This window comes from Drosophila willistoni, chromosome 3R (assembly GCF_018902025.1).
Source record: "Drosophila willistoni isolate 14030-0811.24 chromosome 3R, UCI_dwil_1.1, whole genome shotgun sequence".
Lineage (NCBI taxonomy): Eukaryota > Metazoa > Arthropoda > Insecta > Diptera > Drosophilidae > Drosophila > Drosophila willistoni.
Window position 1 is genome coordinate 3,890,164 of NC_061086.1, and position 17,960 is coordinate 3,908,123.

The window sequence follows — 17,960 nt, forward strand, 5'->3', positions numbered from 1 at the left end:
CCTATCTTCCAAGAAAGATAATTAAACAAAGAAATTTAAACAAATGACAATGACGGAAAAGTTGGTGCCTGCCCCATTAAGCCGAATTCCCGGCACGAGCCAGGTAAAGGAGAAGCACAGCAAGGATCTAAAAACCTTGAACTATGTAGAACTGCTTGATATGAAGGAGCGGCAAGGAAAATTTCTTACATTCAAGTAGGACTCGCAAAAATTTGCGCGCCTTTTTGTTTTTAGCTTACTTATTTATTAACTGTTTATTTTAGAAAACGTTTAGATCAATTGCCTGATAAAGGAAGGCGATTAAAGGAATCATATGACAAGTTGCTGGATGAGATTACACGACGCGATGATGTAGAAGCAGCTGCACGGATGCTAAGTGAGCTAAATATTGCATCCAAGGGGAGAGTTGCCTTGGACAATTTGGAATGGAATGGCAAGATGACAGATGACCATGTGGCTGATATACTCGACAGCGATGATGAGTTGGAAATGGATCCTTTAAAGATAATTGCCCAAGGCACAATGCACGAGAAGAAGGTTAAAGTATTGCCAGCTGAAGTCACTCTAATAACAGCTGAAGATTTGGCCGAAATAGAGACATTCAAGGGGGCGAGTACTTCTCCAGACTCTACCGTACCTGCTGATCTTATCGAGGTTAAATTATCCCGATTGGCCTTGACAAAGGAGTCAAACGACTCTGCCCCAGCGCCGACACTCCCGCTGGAGCAGCATGCTCTCTATCTCATCGACAAGACAGAGCATCAAAGGTCAGACAACGACCCTCCAGTGCGTGAGAAATTTAAACCCTTTCGCACTACAGTCTCCAATGTTCATGATCCTGATAAAGAACGTGTCCGCAAAAAGGGCAAACATTGGGAAATCACCGCGGCAACTCCACCACTAATCCAACACAAAGAAGTTCAGCTAGTACCATTGGCAGAATCAGCCAATTTGCAAGTGGATTATATGCAAAGGATAAAGAAATTGAAAATCAAACAAGCGGAAGAACGTTTGGCTAGGCAAGGGGCCATCAAAGACTTACCAACCTTAGCTTTGCCCAGTGATTCGATATTGAAAACAAAAGAGTCTTTTCAAAACTATCGTAATCCTCAAATTGATTACTTAATCGAGGGTAAAACAAAGGCCATTGAGGCCAATGAAGTTCTAGATCCAACCACTACGGAGGCGTCCGGTACGAGTGGAATTCACTATACGGTTTACGAATAAATGTGTGATAGAAATTATTCAGGTAAATTCTTTAAGAATCCTGCTGGCAAATTAAATATTAAAGCTTAAACATTTTTATACCAACGAACATTGTTAACTATTTATTCTGTTATATGCAAAACATTTACTACATAAATTCTTCACTAAAAGTGCTATTTATATGGAATAGAATTGGGTGGCCGTTGAGGCTTGCAGCTCGATTTGGCCCATTTTAAATTGCAAACGTTGCAGCCATTTGAGAAGAGCCTCCGACTTATTAGCTTGCTGCTCCTCGTAGTCAGGAGCATAGTCTCGTACATTCTGTAGCCGCACGTGCAAAGTATCCGAGAGTTGAGTCTGCGAGGACAATACAGGACTCCACATGGGCAACAGTTTGCCCAGCACTGTAGAGTTTGTATCTTTCAAGGCTTCTAGCAGACTCAGAAAATGTAAATTAACCATTTCAGATAGCTTGGAATTCGAACTTTGAGTCTGAAAGTCCACAGTACATTGGGCTTGCTGCTGCTGCTGCTGCTGGTGTTGCTGATGCTGGCCGTGACCGTCCTTCTGCACCGTTGGCTTGGCATGGGAGACAAGCTGAAGAATACACGGTGTGACCTTGGCCCAGAATTCAAAGAGAACGCCCAAAGTGCTGCCCTCCACATTGCTGCTGGTATTGTGAGCCATTTGTTCCAAATAGACTGTCCACAACTGGCACAAGGTGAAGGCATGGAAAAGCGAAGACATGTGGAGGACAGAGGTTTTCGATTGCTCGGCAAAGCCAGCAAATATGACTTGTATATGATCGGCTATATGGCAAGAGGCTTCTTGCGGCACTGGCTGGGAATAGGTTACACCCTGATGCTGATAATGAACACTTGCCGCAATCGGTTGACCCTGGCCAGGTGTCGGATTTGGTGGCAGAGGTGTTGGTATGGTGTGAGTCTCCTGTCGCCGCTGAATCAAGGCCATGTGTGTAAGTGAACCCAAGAGCAACCAGGATAGCAAACGCATATGACCCACACATTCTGTAAACTCTTTGGGGCTGCCGGAGAGATATAAATCAGTATAGAACCTTCTAAATGTATTGTTCTTTCCAACCTACCCCTGTTGCAGTGAAGAAGGAGCATTGTTTAGCCAGGGCAGATAGCGAGACACCGCTTTGTTGTCTCTAGAATTGCCTCGAGACATTTCCAAGGCCAAATACTGGGCCACAGCACCCTTTAGGACGCCACCCAGAGTGTCCTCACCCAGGCCATTGCTTACCTGACCATTTTTAAAGTTCTGAAATGGAAATTAGTATTCATGCTGGAAAATTACTTTTTAGTTGTCTTCCCTGCTTACCTTTATCTTGCTTAGCGTATGGAAATCGGCCAAGAAATCAATCACATCGTTTATATACTGCCTTAAACAATCCGCTGCATTGGTGGTCAGCACAGGAGCAGCATCTGGCAGGCCAGGACAAGAGCCAGGTGGCATGGTACCGCCAGCATCGAGGAGAACAAAACCAATAACTGTTAGCAAATTGTGATCGGGAATATTGGATTTAAATTTCAGCGCCTGGACGAACTCAAAAATCATCTGGCGACAAAGCAAATTCTTGTCCCTATCCTTGCTGAAGGACCGAGTGTTCAGGGTGCACAGTTCATACAATGTCTGATACTCTAGATTGGTATGTTGGACACAGTATGCCATGATTTTTGAATACGGATCGAGTAAAGTTTTGGGCACGCAATTCAAACGTAAAGTGGCGGCCATAATGTCTAGCAGATACTCGGCATTGCTTAGGTTGGGCATGATGACAATGACCTGCCTCAAAAGGGTCTCCATGGCCTGCATTGCCTGCGACCAAACAGCGAGTCCAACTCCCGCCTCTGCGGGCACACACTGAAGATTCAAATATTCCGCCATGTTGCGGAAAATGACGGGTAATTGATCAATGGGCAAGGCCTTCTTGGATGTCAGCGAATCGCAGACCATATAAATCGGACTGGTGGCATTCAAATCTTGGAAATCCTGCAAAGCCTTGGCAATACTACGGAAATGATTGTGACGTATTTTCACTGGAAAAGAGGAACAATGTTCGAATTAAAAGAAATGGTATGATGGGAGGTTACTCACTTTTCATTTGGGTCTGGAACACTTGCAAGAAGATGCCATTAGGCGCCAATTGATGCAGGACACAGCGAATAAACTGCAGAGCCACGGCCTGGGCACTGCTAGCCAATGGTGGCCCATTTTCTCCCTGCCATGCATGAGTGCAGCTCAAGCAGATGCTGTAAGAGGTAATGATAAAGGGAAATGATTAAAAATGTTCGCCTAGACCCGTAATGCATCGTACCGTGATGTCATGGTAAGAATTTCGGGCAGAAAGGGAGCCGCCATGGCCGGTTCACGATGGATAAAAGTGCCTAGAATGACAATTAGTATGCCAATTTCCTCATCGGTGTATTCCTCGATGTGGGCGCCGCAATCCGAGCATCTCTCCACTACGGTATAGTCACCCACGCGACGAGAACTTCCACGTGGAGCGTGAGGGTCGTGATTTGTATGGCCATGCCCATTGTTGGTTTCACTTGCAGCAGCTCCGGCTCCAGCCCCAGCTTCTTCGCATTCATCGTCAAGCTCTGGTTCTGCAGGCTGAAAGGGTGGAGGCGGCCAGGAGCCAGCATAGCGAGAGCGTATATCTGGAATGGCATTGGTATCCACTGTGAAGGGTGCCAATTTCTGTCTAGGTCTTTTGATGCTATTGTTAGGAGCCAAGCCTCCGCCTCCTGCTCCTCCACCGCCAGCAGAATTTGGACCATGTTGCTTAAGCTCCTGTTGCACATTCTTTAAAATGGACGTATGTAAATCTTGGGATGGCTGCTGTTGCTGCTGTTGTTGATGGGCCGTCATAGTGACTGGAGCATTTGGATTGGGCGGAGATTCCAGGGCCACTTGCTTGATTAGACGACGAGGTGACTGAGTTCGACTACTTGGAGTGACATCATCTTTGGTGCTCTCCGACACATCAAGGCTATCCTGCTTCAAGTGACTAATGTCCGGCAGATTAAGGCCATCGCGAACTCGTTCTACCAAAGCGGCAACTGTATCCTGTGTTCCTATGGGCAGTAGACGCTCTGGTGTTGGTATCTCCAGAGCAGCTATACTCTTGGGTGGCGGCAATCCCGCTGCAGCTGCCTCATCTGGTTCATCACGCGGATTTGGCATGACACTCATCTTGGACAAAGGTGAATCTGGCGAACCGTAGTTCATTTTCTCGTTGCGCTTCAGTGACTTTGCTTGCGACTTCTTTTGACGTGAGTCATCAGTCGAGGAACTGCCAGAGTTGCCGGCACTGCACTCCACTATGGTCTTGTGGCGTCCAATGGGCTTGGTCGGCGGTGGAGGAGGTGCAGATGCATTGGCATTGCCATTTGTGGAGCGACTACCACTGCCGTTGCTTGAGCTGGTCTTTCTTTCTCCACTTCCAACGGATATTGACATATCCTGTAAGGCGCCCAGGGCTTGCAAATGATTGGTGGCTATGGCAGCAAACATTTTCGAGGTGGAGGCTGCAGCATTTTCTAAAGATTTATTTCGAACAGTCACCGCACGATGGACATCGACTGGTGGACTAACCACAGCAGTCTCTGTGGTCTCTGCCCCAACCAAAGGAGTCACAATCATGCGAACTCCTTCCTGAAGACTATGCCGAGTGACCATCGTCGTCTCATTGGTGGCCTTGATTTTTGTTGTATACGTATCCCCGATTTTGGTTGTGATCATTGATTTATGGGATTTTGTTGACTTCTGTGGAGGAATGCATAAGTTAAATCTCGTCTTGTTCATGTGCAAGGACTCACCTCTTCTGTGTATTCCACAGTACGACGATTGCGCGGCAAAACATCTTCAAAGTGTATGGTATCATCGAAGGAACCCTAGAGTTAGAGAGTTAGGGAGGACTAAGATGGCAAATACGATCTATGGAATTCTGTTCTTAAGACTCACTGGTGCACTGCTGCCATGAAGTGTACTATCCGAGAGATCACTCTCTGGTATGGCCACTAGTTCTGATTCGGTTTCATCTGCATCTAGACTAGAATCGTTGTATTTCCTGAAGGCATGCTGCAATTTGGGTGTAAAGGCCACATTCTGCCCACCCTTGCTCTTGGAGGCGGCACTAGTGCCCTCTGATGGAAACATGGGACTTGCCGGTGGACTGGCCTTATCATCCGGATCAGTGCCCAACGATGGTTGACTCACATCGCGCGAACGTGATGCTCCACTTACAACACCTTGAATATCCAGAATTGTGGTTGTTGGTATACGACGACATTGATGAAAATGTCCCCGCAAACTATTCATTATCAATCGAATTGCGGAAATGACATAACCACTGAGAGGTGGTTGGGTGTACGAATACTTATACAGCACAACTAGCAGGGTGAAGAGCCAATTTCGACGCGGATATTGCTCCAAATGCCATAGGGAGTAATTGAAGACTATATTCTGATACGATTCACCTGAAGTCTGCGTGGGACTGGGAGCATAGAGAATGATCTGCATGACCGAAGGCAGAATTAAACCACCAATTAGATGATTCTGATCCAGAACTTGTGGCAAATTGGCCAGAAAGGCATTGAAAACGGCTGAGACCCTAAGAAGATACAGGATAAGATAGATATTGATAAACTGACTGTCAAGGGAAAACTTACCTCAAGCATTCCGGCGTAGTGTGGAAGGTCTTATCGATCTGATTGTGTCCCAATAAGAGGAACAAATGCTTTAACACTATATTTTGGGTCTTCGACATGGGTTTATCCTCCGATGGAAAGGCTTGATCCGTGCGTGACATGAACTGCATTAACATAAAGACAAGCAAATGTATTGTTTCACGATCTGATTCCTCCAGCTCGGTGATACGACTAAGCAGGCCGATTAGATTCTCATCGTTTAGGCCACCCAGCGAATGGATGTGACCATCTAGTTAACAGAAAGGGAAAGATTTAAATACGGTACTGAAAGAATTAAAATTTTCTTTTACGATACTGAATTGAATTTGAAAAGGGGGTAAGACACCGATAATTTGATTTCTTTTTTTTTTATTTTTGAGGTCACAGCCACATGCCAATTGAACAATTAGATGGGTTTTCCATTTATATATACATTTATATATATATATAAATAATAGATATATATATATAGGTATAATAAAGTTTGTTTCTGTTTATATATATTTACACAAATCTGTGTGTATGTGTTTCTTTGTGTTAAGCCAATTAGAAATTGAATTTGTTTAGGGGAAATTGAGAGACAGAGACAGCGAGAAGGAGAAAGAAAGAGAAACAGAGAGACAAATAGAGTATCCTTTGCGAGGAGATGTGATTTATCAGATAGATATTGAGCATACATACCATTTCGGAAGGGTTTACACACTTAAAACGATACTTTTGTACATCAAACTATAACACATTAAGGTATTTAGATAAGAGTGATATCACAGTAAGGTAGATATATGATGGGAATGTCTGGTAAAATGAGCTGATAAGCCTAATACTAATTTCTATAAATGTCATGCTTACTTTTCTAAAACGTGCCAATGAATTAAAAAAAAAAATAAAATGGCAAATTTAATGGCGTTTTTTTTTAACTATCCCTCCTTTCTATATAAGCAAATTAAAATTTGAAGTAAAATTTAAGAATAAATTTCATTACAAAATAATTATAAGGACATAAAACGAATTTTCAATAGTACGTAAAGTTCATTCAAACCAAAGGTATATGTAGCTGATACATAACGTTTTTAATGGATCTTTGAGAATCGAAATGAAGCGTATGTACAATACACTGATGGAAAAAAAGAGTATTAAACATTTGGCTAGCCAAATATCAAAGATACTATATGCATATGTATAATGTTCACAGGGAATCATAAAATTTTACCCGATGAACGCCCAAATCTTTAGAAGTGGGATAAAAGTCTAGACATCAAATTGGATATCGAAATGAAAACCGCCATAGAGTTTGGAATGCATAAAGATTACAATGCAGATCGGAAATGAACTAGGAAACTATGTAAAACTCGTTCGGATTCCATGTGAACATTTTATGTACATCATCAGAGACACCATTCAGGGAGGACATCCATAAAACGAATATAAAACACGAACGTAAATGAGGAGGATTCTTCACAGGAATCTCCTAGACACACATGCTCTACAACCTACCTGGATTGGCCGTGCCGCTATTAACGCCCGCTGCTGCTGAGACCGGATGTGGCTGTGCGGCATTCTCACAAGTGCAATGCATGGGAAAGGCCAGAGCCGAAGGACTTGGACTAGGTGCTGGGACAGCAGGCTGTGGTGGCAATAGGTTTGGGGCCGAAGGATGTTTTTGGAAATGGGAATGAAAGGAATGCGAGGGATTCGGATGTGGTGGATGCGTTGTGGAGATATTGGAGACCGCTGCAGTTGCTGCTCCTCCTGCCCCTGATGCGATTGTGGCTGATGCCACTGTTGAGGGCTCGACATTGGGATCCCGTGTCGTGGCTGCTGTCGATGCTGCCGCCTGCGATCGCAGTAATGTTTCCGCCTCCTGCAGCGTGGGCATCGGACTTAGATGACTAGGTGGTACACAATGCACTAAATACTGATGGCTCTGACTATGAGCCGAGGCTGAGGCTAAATTTGAGGTGGTTGCTACATGTTGTTGTTGTGGATGATGAGGCGCTGGCGACGTATGTGATGTGTGATGATGTTGGTTGGGGGGCAAATGGAGATAATGATGGTGATAGGGAAAGGCTGTGTGATGGTGATAATGATGATGCTGATGATGTATGGGACAGGATGGCATTGTTTTCGGTCGTGTGCCTGTGCTTGTGCTTGAAACATTTGTTGTTGTTATTACTGTTGCTGGATTGGCATTCTGATTACCCCCACCGCTACCACTACTACTACCGCCTAGAAACTGACCCAATCCGAAGCGAGATGTCTTCCGTTTCAATATGGGCGCCGATACCTGGCGACTATAGATCTTCTCCTTTTCGGGCACTGCAAAAACAAAGTACACACGATTCAATTGTCACAGGACCCTATACAAAGCTATGTATCTGCATTAGCCTACCAAACTTGCTATCCTGTCGTGGCGCCATGCTGGCTGGAGCCGACATAGTCCTCTTATATGGCCACTTAGTTCCAAATGAAGCACTCAGAGTCTTGGCCATGCTGCCACTAGTGTCCGACTGGCTTAGAGCCTCCCTTGCCTTCTGGATTTTGGCCGAGAGTGCTTCGCTACCGTTATCCGAATTGCGTAGATCTCGCAGATACGAGATATCGCCACATTTCTCTAGATTTATTTGCGCCTCAACGAAGAGAGTGTCAAAGCGATTCAGGAAGAACTCCCATCCCAGCATCTTGCGATCGGAGAGCGAATTGTGCAATTGATATACCGACTGCAGAACAACCGGACGATCCACAATGAACAGATCGAACTGAGACTCCAAGCAGAAGAGCAGTGACCGTATTGCCGTATCATGTATGGTTCCGATATACAAGGTCGCCCGCTGCGCCACATACACATTGATGTCATCCATGCTGGCAATCAGATGACAAAAGGCCGTCGCCAATGCCGTTTGCAAGCCGACCTCCGAGCGCAGCGGTGTCGAATCCATAAAACGTGTAATCACGGTTACTCGTTCCACTGCTGTGAAGCGAACACGCCAATCGACATCGTGGAAAGCCTCCTGGACGACCCGCCAAAAGACATCCGAGCCGTAAGACAACGTGATGCAGTGCAGCAAAAGTGGGACACCAACTTGGCAAATGTGCGAGTGCTCGGCATTGCACAGTTCCCAGAGGCTGCAAACAAAAAAAACAAGAAAAGCTTGATCAACTCACAGTAAACTTTATCCTTTTCACCTACTTCTTGATTAGTAAGTTCTCCTGACACCAAATGAAAAATCCTCGATGCTCTCGAGCTGCCTTGGTCAGTGCATCACCATGCAGGGCCATGGTATTCAGACATTGCAGGACATAATACAATATTTCCGGCTTCTTGATCGTTGGAATTTCCTATGGAAAAGATTTAGTTTTTAGAAATCATATCTTCATTGGTTTTGATCTACTCACAGTAAGTAATTGATGTATATACTGCAGGGTCTGTGGCAACTGATCCAGGGTAAACTTAAATTTACCCACCGAAGTATGCCAAAAGTCATCACTGTCTTCCTCCTCATCCTCCTCGGAGCCACTGCCATTCTCATGCAGACTGCCATTGGCTCCACCATTCTCACCCATTACCGAAGCTTTGGTGACACTAACATTGGCACTGCCCACATCCGCATCAGACAGGGTTATAGATCGGGCGATGGCTCGATCTGTTGGCAAAATTGAAGCCAAATCAAGTTGCTCTGAAACTGTCTCTACAGTAGCCGTCATTATCTGCATTAGATATAAAGTTATCGAATCATTACACTCAAAGTTGAATATGTTCAACTCTATATATATATATACATGTGTGATGTCGTTTAGAATTGAACGATATTTATATTTACAGATAGAGTTACATTCCTCACACATTGAACACATGGAGATTTACACATACATAAATTGCTTCGAGTCTTGACTTACACATCCATTTTGTTTACGTTTCGGTTAGGAAAATTATAGTAGGTATATAGTCTACATCGATAATTATGGTAAGTACAAATACTCGCAACTTGTAACATTTAAAATATTGCATAAACTTAGAGAGAGGGAGAACTTTGATTTGGATTTTGTGCATTTTCTCTCATTTTTTGCTGAGTTTTGAAGGTGCTGAACATAGAACATGCTTGTGTTATATATAGGTTTATTCAAAAATGATGATGACGAGATTTATTGGCTATGTTTGTTGAGGGAATGCAACCAAAATGTCTGAAATTTCGATCTGCACCTTAAAATATTACTATTTTTACTAAACAACACTGAAATTACTTAAATGGTAAGCGGCTATAGTTACTACAAGTAGCATAATAGGCTATTGAAGTTAGGTTTTCTCATAATAATTGAGTTATTTGACTTTGAAATTACGAATTATAACTTTCTCAAATCGACCCTTTGTTTTAAGAGGTTTTTCATTTAATTTTTAATGAAGATGACATATTTTCATGGGCTTGAAATTTATAGTTCTCCAAATATATTATATTTAAGCATGACTAAGTTCATACATATGTAGTTCTGCTTAATTTTTGGGGTCTTTCAGTGAATTTTCCAAAACGAAGAGTTGATTTCTTCTATGAATAGCAATTGCTTGATCCAATTTAAAGAGGTTAACATAAAGGGCAGATTCGTTAAAAGAAATCACAGATATATCTATAGAGTTATTAATCTAATTTCAAACTGCATTATTGAGTTGCATTCCCTAGAACTAGAAAACATGTGTGTAAAACAAAGAAAGTAATATTTACATTTAAAAATTAGATAAACAAGATTTATATAAAAATTAAATGTACACTGATAAAATATGTTGGTGGTTTTTGTTTTTGATTTTGGTTTTTGTTTGGTTCTGTATTCACACACATACAAGATACTTTGAGACACATTAGTTGACAAAACGAGAATATTAAATAAGAAACTAGAAGATTAAAAAAATGCAAAGTTTTTATTAAGAAGTCTAGAATGAAAAATTCTGCGGTACAACTACAAAACTATTGGAAAAAAAGGATGAAACATAAAAGCTGCCTGTGAAAATTTCCTCTAAAAGAAAATTTCTGCCTAACCTATTTTTATAAGCAAAAACAAAAAAGAGAATAATGGATTTTGAAAAATAACTGCCCTTTTTCTAAAGCCTTTCTATATATCTAAGGTCCTATAAATTTTCATTGATATGAAAAGTAAAATAAATTAATTAATTTGGATAATATTGATTTTTTTCTCGAAAAATTAAAGACGGAAACTAAAAGAAGGAAATGACATCGAGAAACACTCTGTACATTTATTTACATATAACACGAAGAGTTGAAAACAGAAAAAACGTATATATACAGAAGAAAGAACTGAATTATATATAAATGTCGAATTGTATGAGGGATTTTTGTTAATTAGTATTTAAAATAATGAAACTAATATTTTGAATATGATTTTTTGTTTTTTTTTTTTTTTTTTTGATTTGGGGGATGGTTTTGTTATTTTTTTTTTTTTGTGGTGGTAATTTTTGGGGGATTTTTGAATGCACAAAGTACCTCGTCTGTGGCGTGAACTTTTCTCAATTCATTACTATCAACTGAATGCCCATTTTCGTTATTCTATAAATAATCAAATATATATATGAAGAAATTATAAAAATCTTGTATAACAATTTTCGAATTGAATGTCTTTGTTGGTTGGTTAAAAATGAATAATAAAAATGAATGAAAAAACTTGAACTTGAAAGTTGGTAAATTGGGTGTTTATGTGTGTGTGTTTAGGAATATATATCCTTTTGATTATAGATTATATAGTTAATAAATTGGGTGTTGATAGATCGATACCTACAGTTAACGCATATAAGTATTGTATATATATATTTAAGTTCATATATAATTTTATTTTTGGTAATGTGTTTAAGAAACTTGAAAACTTTAAGAAATTGAAATGTCTGGCAATTGAGAATAGGGGTGTCAACTAAACAGAACATAAGATATGGTATTTGTTTATTTAATTTTTTTCAACGACGACTACAATCGAAATACATACGGAACAGACATGGGGCATATGGACGAGCACTCCGCCCACAGAGTGCGGTTCTGGTTGAGGTACGGCCACTGGAACAGGACCTTTCGAAGGAAGAGAATGTAAAAATATGTGAATTAATATTACAGTACCATTTAAGAAGAAAGGGTTTTCTTTGGCTAGAAACTGAAATTTTGTAAGGTATATATAAATTTTTATTTTTTTTTTTTTCGTAAATTGATCTCAACAAAATGTAACTCATATTTATGTGTGGTAGTAGTAGGCATTCACTAAATTTGATCATGCATCCAACCAAGTACAAATACAAAAACCGAAATCCCAAGGGAAAGGAATATCACATGCATTTTTCAGTTTGGTTTTTTTTTTTAATTTAATTTTCCAATTGTGTAATTACTCAAGGAAATATGAAGAAGTATTTCCTTCACTCAGTCAGTGTTCAGTGTAAGATTCCAAAGTATTGAAAATATATGTATGTGTGTGTGCTTTTGTGTGTCTGTTGCGTGTGTGTGTGTCAAGTCTTAAGCAAGCCAAAATTGAATCTTCAAATAGTGTAACTAATTTCATCTATGTGGGACAGGGGAATCTCTAAGGTTTAACTAGTTATAAAAAGCTTTTCGTATGCTTAGCTAAAAAAAAAGGGGCTATTTAAGCTAAACAGAGATAGACATAGTGTGTTTGTTGAATTGAGTCTTAGGGTGTGTAGAAAGGCAGAGAGAGTGCGAAAGTGTTGTTTTGTCTTCTTCTGTGGTGTGAATTAAAGTACAGTCTTTTCTTGTCGGCAAATGTTTAACAATGTTAATGCAATTATTTGATTGAGTTTTGTGTTTTATTGGTTTTTGATTTGTTGTAACGAATGAAAAATTTGCTTGTTGGTGCTTCACCTGCCATTATAATAATTTTTCCATCGTCTGAAAAGAATTGATCTAGCTTAAAGATATCTGATAATAATGATTGATATAGATTCAAAATTTGGTTCGTTTTAGTATTTTGTTGATGAATGTATTATATATTTTTTTAAATTTACATATATTATATATTTTTGAGAGAGTGATAGATAGAGATAGATAGACAGACGCGCGTTTAAGTTAGTTAAGTGCGAGCGACAGAGCGAGAGCGTTACAGGCAGACGCAGAGATAGAGAGAGAGAAATAGATATACATATTTATGTAGAGAGAGATAGCAAGATAGACATATAAATTAAATGTTTCGGAAATTATAAAATGTTTAATTCAAATTAAGTTTATGAAAATGATTAAGTTTAATTTTTAAATGTCTTATTTTTTGGTTTGATATATTTTTTCTGTTAACTTTTCATTCTATGATCTTTTGAGTCTGAAATTTTGTTTAGGTTTTTTATATTTTTGGGACAAGTAAATATTACATTTGGCATAGCAGGTGCAGGATTTTAACTAAGATTTATTGTTCGGTTTTTGCAGCAGATTTTCTGGTATTTAAATGTGGGTTTTTAAGTCTACAAAGTACTTTTGCTTATGTAAGTATTTTAAAGGAAACACTGACGTTTCTGGCAAAAAGACGTCGTCACATTTACCAAACGCCTGCAAAATCTATATAAATATATATAGTAAGTAGTTATGTATTTATAGTCCAGGCTCAAGTACAGTCTACAAATTTTTATCTACTTTATTTGACTTTTTGGGATATATCGGGGTGACTTTTGACTGCTGATTTTTTATAAATTTACGGTGGATTTAGTTTTATATATTTATAAGTGGGTACTGGGTTGAAAACCGAGTTATTTCTGGGTTTTTTACAAATATAAAACATAATAGAATTTTGTAATGAAATGTTGTAGAAACATACCTGCAAAACCTCCTAAAGGACCCAAAGGAATGGGCAGCGGAGCCATTGATAGGGATACATCGCGTTCGCGAGATTTCTCTTTATCCGATTCAGGTGGTGATTTACGTGAGGATTTCTCCTCTTCTATGATGTCCTCGATGGGCACCTGGAAACCGCAAATTATGTAATTCGATTAAGTGATCAACAATTTGCATTTAGTTGGCATACATCTGGCGGACGAACTGGATTAAGAGGAGCCATGAATTGCACCAATTTGGTTGATAGCTGATGCCACATAATTGATGCCTCGCAATAGGCACATTCCGCCACCTAGAAGAGAGATTGGAATTTTGCCATTGTGACTTACTAAAGTGGGTTTCACTTGCCTTCAGGGCGCACACATGACTACTTAGGCCCACACGAGCAGCAGTTACCATGCATTTAATCAATCGTGAGACATTCTCACACACACTCGTATGTATGCCCATATGCTGTTCTATATCCTGCAGTTCCATTTGCTTGAGAAGAATATCCAACATTAGAATGCAGCAGGTTAGATTATGCTCGGCATCGGTAGAGAATTCGGTATGACGATTAGTAGGAGCCTCATCATCGGATATGGCAGAAGTATTGCCAGAGTCATCTTCCACCACAGGAGCTAGTACGAAGAATATGAGAGAATCCTTGTAACATTTCAAACTAACCTTTACTTACAGATAGAACTTCTTCTGGGAGGATTGGCCATGTCGGCTTTAGTTTCCTTGCTCTCCTTGCACATGGTTTTGGGGGCTTTGGCATCCTTCTCCTTCTCACGCATCAATTCGTGTTGTATGCCATATTTCATGATTCTGACACCATCTCCAAACATGGCGAATAGTTGAACCAAAGGTATAAGTATCTCTAGTTTGGTTAGGATCTGCAGCCAATGCAAAGCCTGTTGCTGCACCTTGGCCGTGGTCTTCTCAAAACGTATGGCCACAAAGTTGTACATGGTCTTGGCATCGAATCCCAAGGGAGACATTTCCGGATCTAAAATTTTGCTTAGAACAATTTTAAGCTCATTTAACTCTTTTTCGGCCACATCATTGGTGATTGCCTCCATCCAGTGTGGCATCACATAGTCCCAAATCTCTGAAGTTATAACTTCATAGGGCACAAGGCATATCAATCTCTGGAGACCCTCTTTCAAGTGGCTCGTGCGTGATGCCAAGGTTTCCCAATGGCCACCCACACGGGCATATTCCGGTGGATGAGGCAAAAGGCAGGATATGAAGACATTGTAATGAATGCGGCAGATTTCCTTTAACCAATTGCAGACATGATCAACTTTAAGCTTCTCAATGGTGCTCTCTACCTGTCCAGCAGCTGAAATTTGAAAAGAGAGTCATCCCAGTCGATTAGATGACGTGTGCTAGGACTCACAGTGATAGGAATATGCAGTAACATGGAACCAATGGAACAGCATACTCAAAATCCTGCCCAATACTTCGACAGGTGTATCTGCAGTGGGTGTACATCGACCCACTAGCAACCAAATGCCATAGCGTCCCAATCTCTGGCGTTCTTCTAGTGAAATATTATCCGCCGTTCCCGAGCCACCATTCTTCTTGGAATCCGCCGACGAGGACTCCTTGCCAGGCTCAAAATTCAATGGTTTCGCCTCGCGCAAAAGACTCACCACCGATTCTACCATATGCATTTGCATTTCGGGATCCATTTGCCAGGCGGGCTGAAGACTACGATGGACTACATGGTCGCCACCGCGACGTGAATTATGACGATTGCTGTGACACTGAGCACAATACCGTATGGGATGATTGCCATTGTAGCTGGCACATTCGGTGGAAAAGCAAATGGAGAAGGCCGATTTCTCATTGGAGCGACAATTCTTATTCTCACAAACCATCGAGACCTGCTGCATGGGATGGAGAATGTCGCCAAACTCCAAACTACCATGTTCCCGATGGATTTCATTGGCACACTCGATGCAAAGATACAACGGCGGCGGACAGTCTGGGGCATAGGTTATGCTTATGTTATGATCGTAGCAGACTTTGGCAGCTTCGGCATTGCCAGCATTGGGACAATGTTCTCTCTGACAGGTGAAGGGGACAAGGTCATCTAGAGAGCAATTAATAAATATGACTTAAACGTTCGAAATGTAAGAACTCTCACTCACTAGTTAATTTCGATAGTAAAACTTTGCGATCAAACAAATTGGGATCAAAAGCAGGCCAATAGTAGAAAAGAAGTTTGGCCGCTGCATAACGCGAAACTGCTGTGCCATAGGCCACTACACAAAGAATATCCTTGACCACATTGTGTTTAAGGGTCATCAAGCACTCCAATAGCTGACAATGATGGGCTGGAAGACATCAAAGTTAAGAAACTAATACATATTTGCGTTATAAAAAACTATACCTGGATTATTAGAGTACTGCAGGACCATCATTATGACGGATGAGACAGATTGACAGGCCTGACATTCCTGTTCATCAGAGCTGCGGCGTGCTAATAAAATCAAATGAAATGTGTTACTTAAGCCACTCGTTTGAAATCCTTTGAGTTTACTTACTTATAGTAAAGGGTAAGATATAATAGCATAGAGCATTAACAATATCCTGATGTAATGCTGGCGGTAATACAGATATAGTAGAACTAACTAGATAGGGTAGATTATCAATAAGGTCCTTATCAAGAAAGGGTAAAATGCAGCTTAGGCACTGCAATAGAGCTTTGCCGAAAACTATAAAGAATTCAAGAAATATTTCAGTTTGCCATTTGAAAGACAGTTAAGTCGAAATGATTTACCAATTTGTCCATACTGTATGCAAGGTGCTACATCAATGAGCATAGTTAGGGCATTATAGAGATTGCCATATTCTAGATTGGGATAGGCTGACATTCGAGTGGGATCTTCAAGAGGATCGCGTATAAGTTCGTGCGGTGAAGTGCGCACATCTTTAAGGACAGCTGAAAAGAGATCAAAAATATCTTAATACTTGTTCTAAAATACAATTTCAATCAGTTTCACTTACTTAATAGAGTTTGAGAAAAGTATTTGATATTGTTAGCAATATCAACGCCAGAGGGCGCGGGCAAGACATTGTGCAATAGGCGTACATGGTATTCATGAAGGGCTCTCAATTTTGCCTGAACTATAAAGAGAATAATACATTTTGAATAGTTTTTATAACCAGAGGAATGTTGTATGATAATCGAGTCCAGTTTAGTCCAAACCCCTTGAACTTGGCTCAATTTTATTTTTTTAAATATGCATATGTATTCAGTATATCCCTATTTTAATTTCCATTTTAAAATTTAAAAAAAAGAAAGCTTTATAGATAGATTCCCTAAAAGATTTCTTAATTTGGTGTTAAATAGTTAAACAGTTAAGATCTTAAAAAGCTAAATTACCACAACACAAACAAAGCAGTAAACAAATATAAAAAGAACGTTTATGATATTTATAAGTCGCCCATTTCCGTCATTTGACCATCTACTTTATCTATATATTTTTTAGGGTATAAGTAAATAATTTTAGAACATTTCAAATAAAAATAAGAGTAAAAATTAATTTAATTAAACACAAAATAAGCAAAGTTACTGTACAGTCGCAATATTTCTGGGTACATGCGCCTACAAATACACACATACACACTCATTTTCACACGCACACATGCACACACGCATACATATAGTTTTGAGACTTTTGTAGCCTACTTACAGGCGGCAGCACGAGTGCCCATGTTGATGAGTTGCACCTTAAAGCTGCCAGTCATTATATCAGACAAATCCTTAGCATTGCCGAAACTGCTGCCGAGGGACTTCGCATTCTAAAAGCAATAATACAAATTGTCAAAACTTTTTCCATTTTTAATAAGAAATTTGTTTTTACAGATAAGTTACGTAATGCTTTGACTTAAGGATGCTGTTTAGCAGCAAAGAAAAGTCATGAAAATTGCTTAAATTAAGGCAAAAAGTTATTTATTTCATTGCTTCCATAAAGTTTGTCACTTCAATTGTTTATTATTTCTTAACTTACCTCGAAATTTGTTAGTTTTTTCAATAAATTTGCAATTTTTTACGGGTTTCACAAGACACCTCGACCACAAAGAAAAATCTCTATAACTAAACTGAATTTTTCACTTTAGTGTGTATCTGTATCTTCGGTACATGGCTACATTTTCGCTATCCCTTGGAAGCGGCAAGGCTTTTGATAGGACTTGGCCGTGAATTGTCAAAATCGGAAATGGAATT

At 40.1% G+C, this 17,960-nt stretch overlaps 2 protein-coding genes across 7 annotated transcripts; one reads left to right on the plus strand and one right to left on the minus strand.

Moving 5' to 3' along the window:
• The first annotated feature begins 13 nt into the window (after positions 1–13).
• Positions 14–1,315, plus strand: LOC6650244. The gene is made up of 2 exons (XM_002072781.3): positions 14–195; positions 264–1,315. Exons 1-2 carry the CDS (start codon positions 44–46, stop codon positions 1,225–1,227), a joined length of 1,116 nt encoding a protein of 371 aa, XP_002072817.2. The 5' UTR covers positions 14–43; the 3' UTR covers positions 1,228–1,315.
• On the minus strand, positions 1,306–17,936 carry LOC6650245 (protein unc-79 homolog). Of its 6 annotated transcripts, none has more exons than XM_023180721.1 (27): positions 17,746–17,936; positions 17,428–17,536; positions 16,739–16,858; positions 16,512–16,673; positions 16,276–16,446; positions 16,122–16,211; positions 15,880–16,065; positions 15,123–15,821; positions 14,415–15,065; positions 14,087–14,358; positions 13,929–14,030; positions 13,722–13,866; positions 12,782–12,838; positions 11,904–11,983; positions 11,411–11,473; positions 9,318–9,629; positions 9,112–9,260; positions 8,314–9,047; positions 7,419–8,240; positions 5,907–6,174; positions 5,200–5,848; positions 5,055–5,129; positions 3,548–5,001; positions 3,328–3,482; positions 2,551–3,269; positions 2,312–2,490; positions 1,306–2,251 (listed from the first exon to the last, which is right to left on the minus strand). In XM_023180721.1, exons 2-27 carry the CDS (start codon positions 17,480–17,482, stop codon positions 1,384–1,386), a joined length of 9,237 nt encoding a protein of 3,078 aa, XP_023036489.1. In that variant the 5' UTR covers positions 17,483–17,536; positions 17,746–17,936; the 3' UTR covers positions 1,306–1,383. The 6 variants fall into 6 exon arrangements, with proteins under 6 accessions (XP_023036489.1, XP_023036491.1, XP_002072818.2 ...); XM_023180723.1 differs by having other exon boundaries at positions 8,163–8,240; positions 17,746–17,934; XM_002072782.4 differs by lacking the exon at positions 12,782–12,838 and having other exon boundaries at positions 17,746–17,935.
• Between the last annotated feature and the right edge of the window lie 24 nt (positions 17,937–17,960).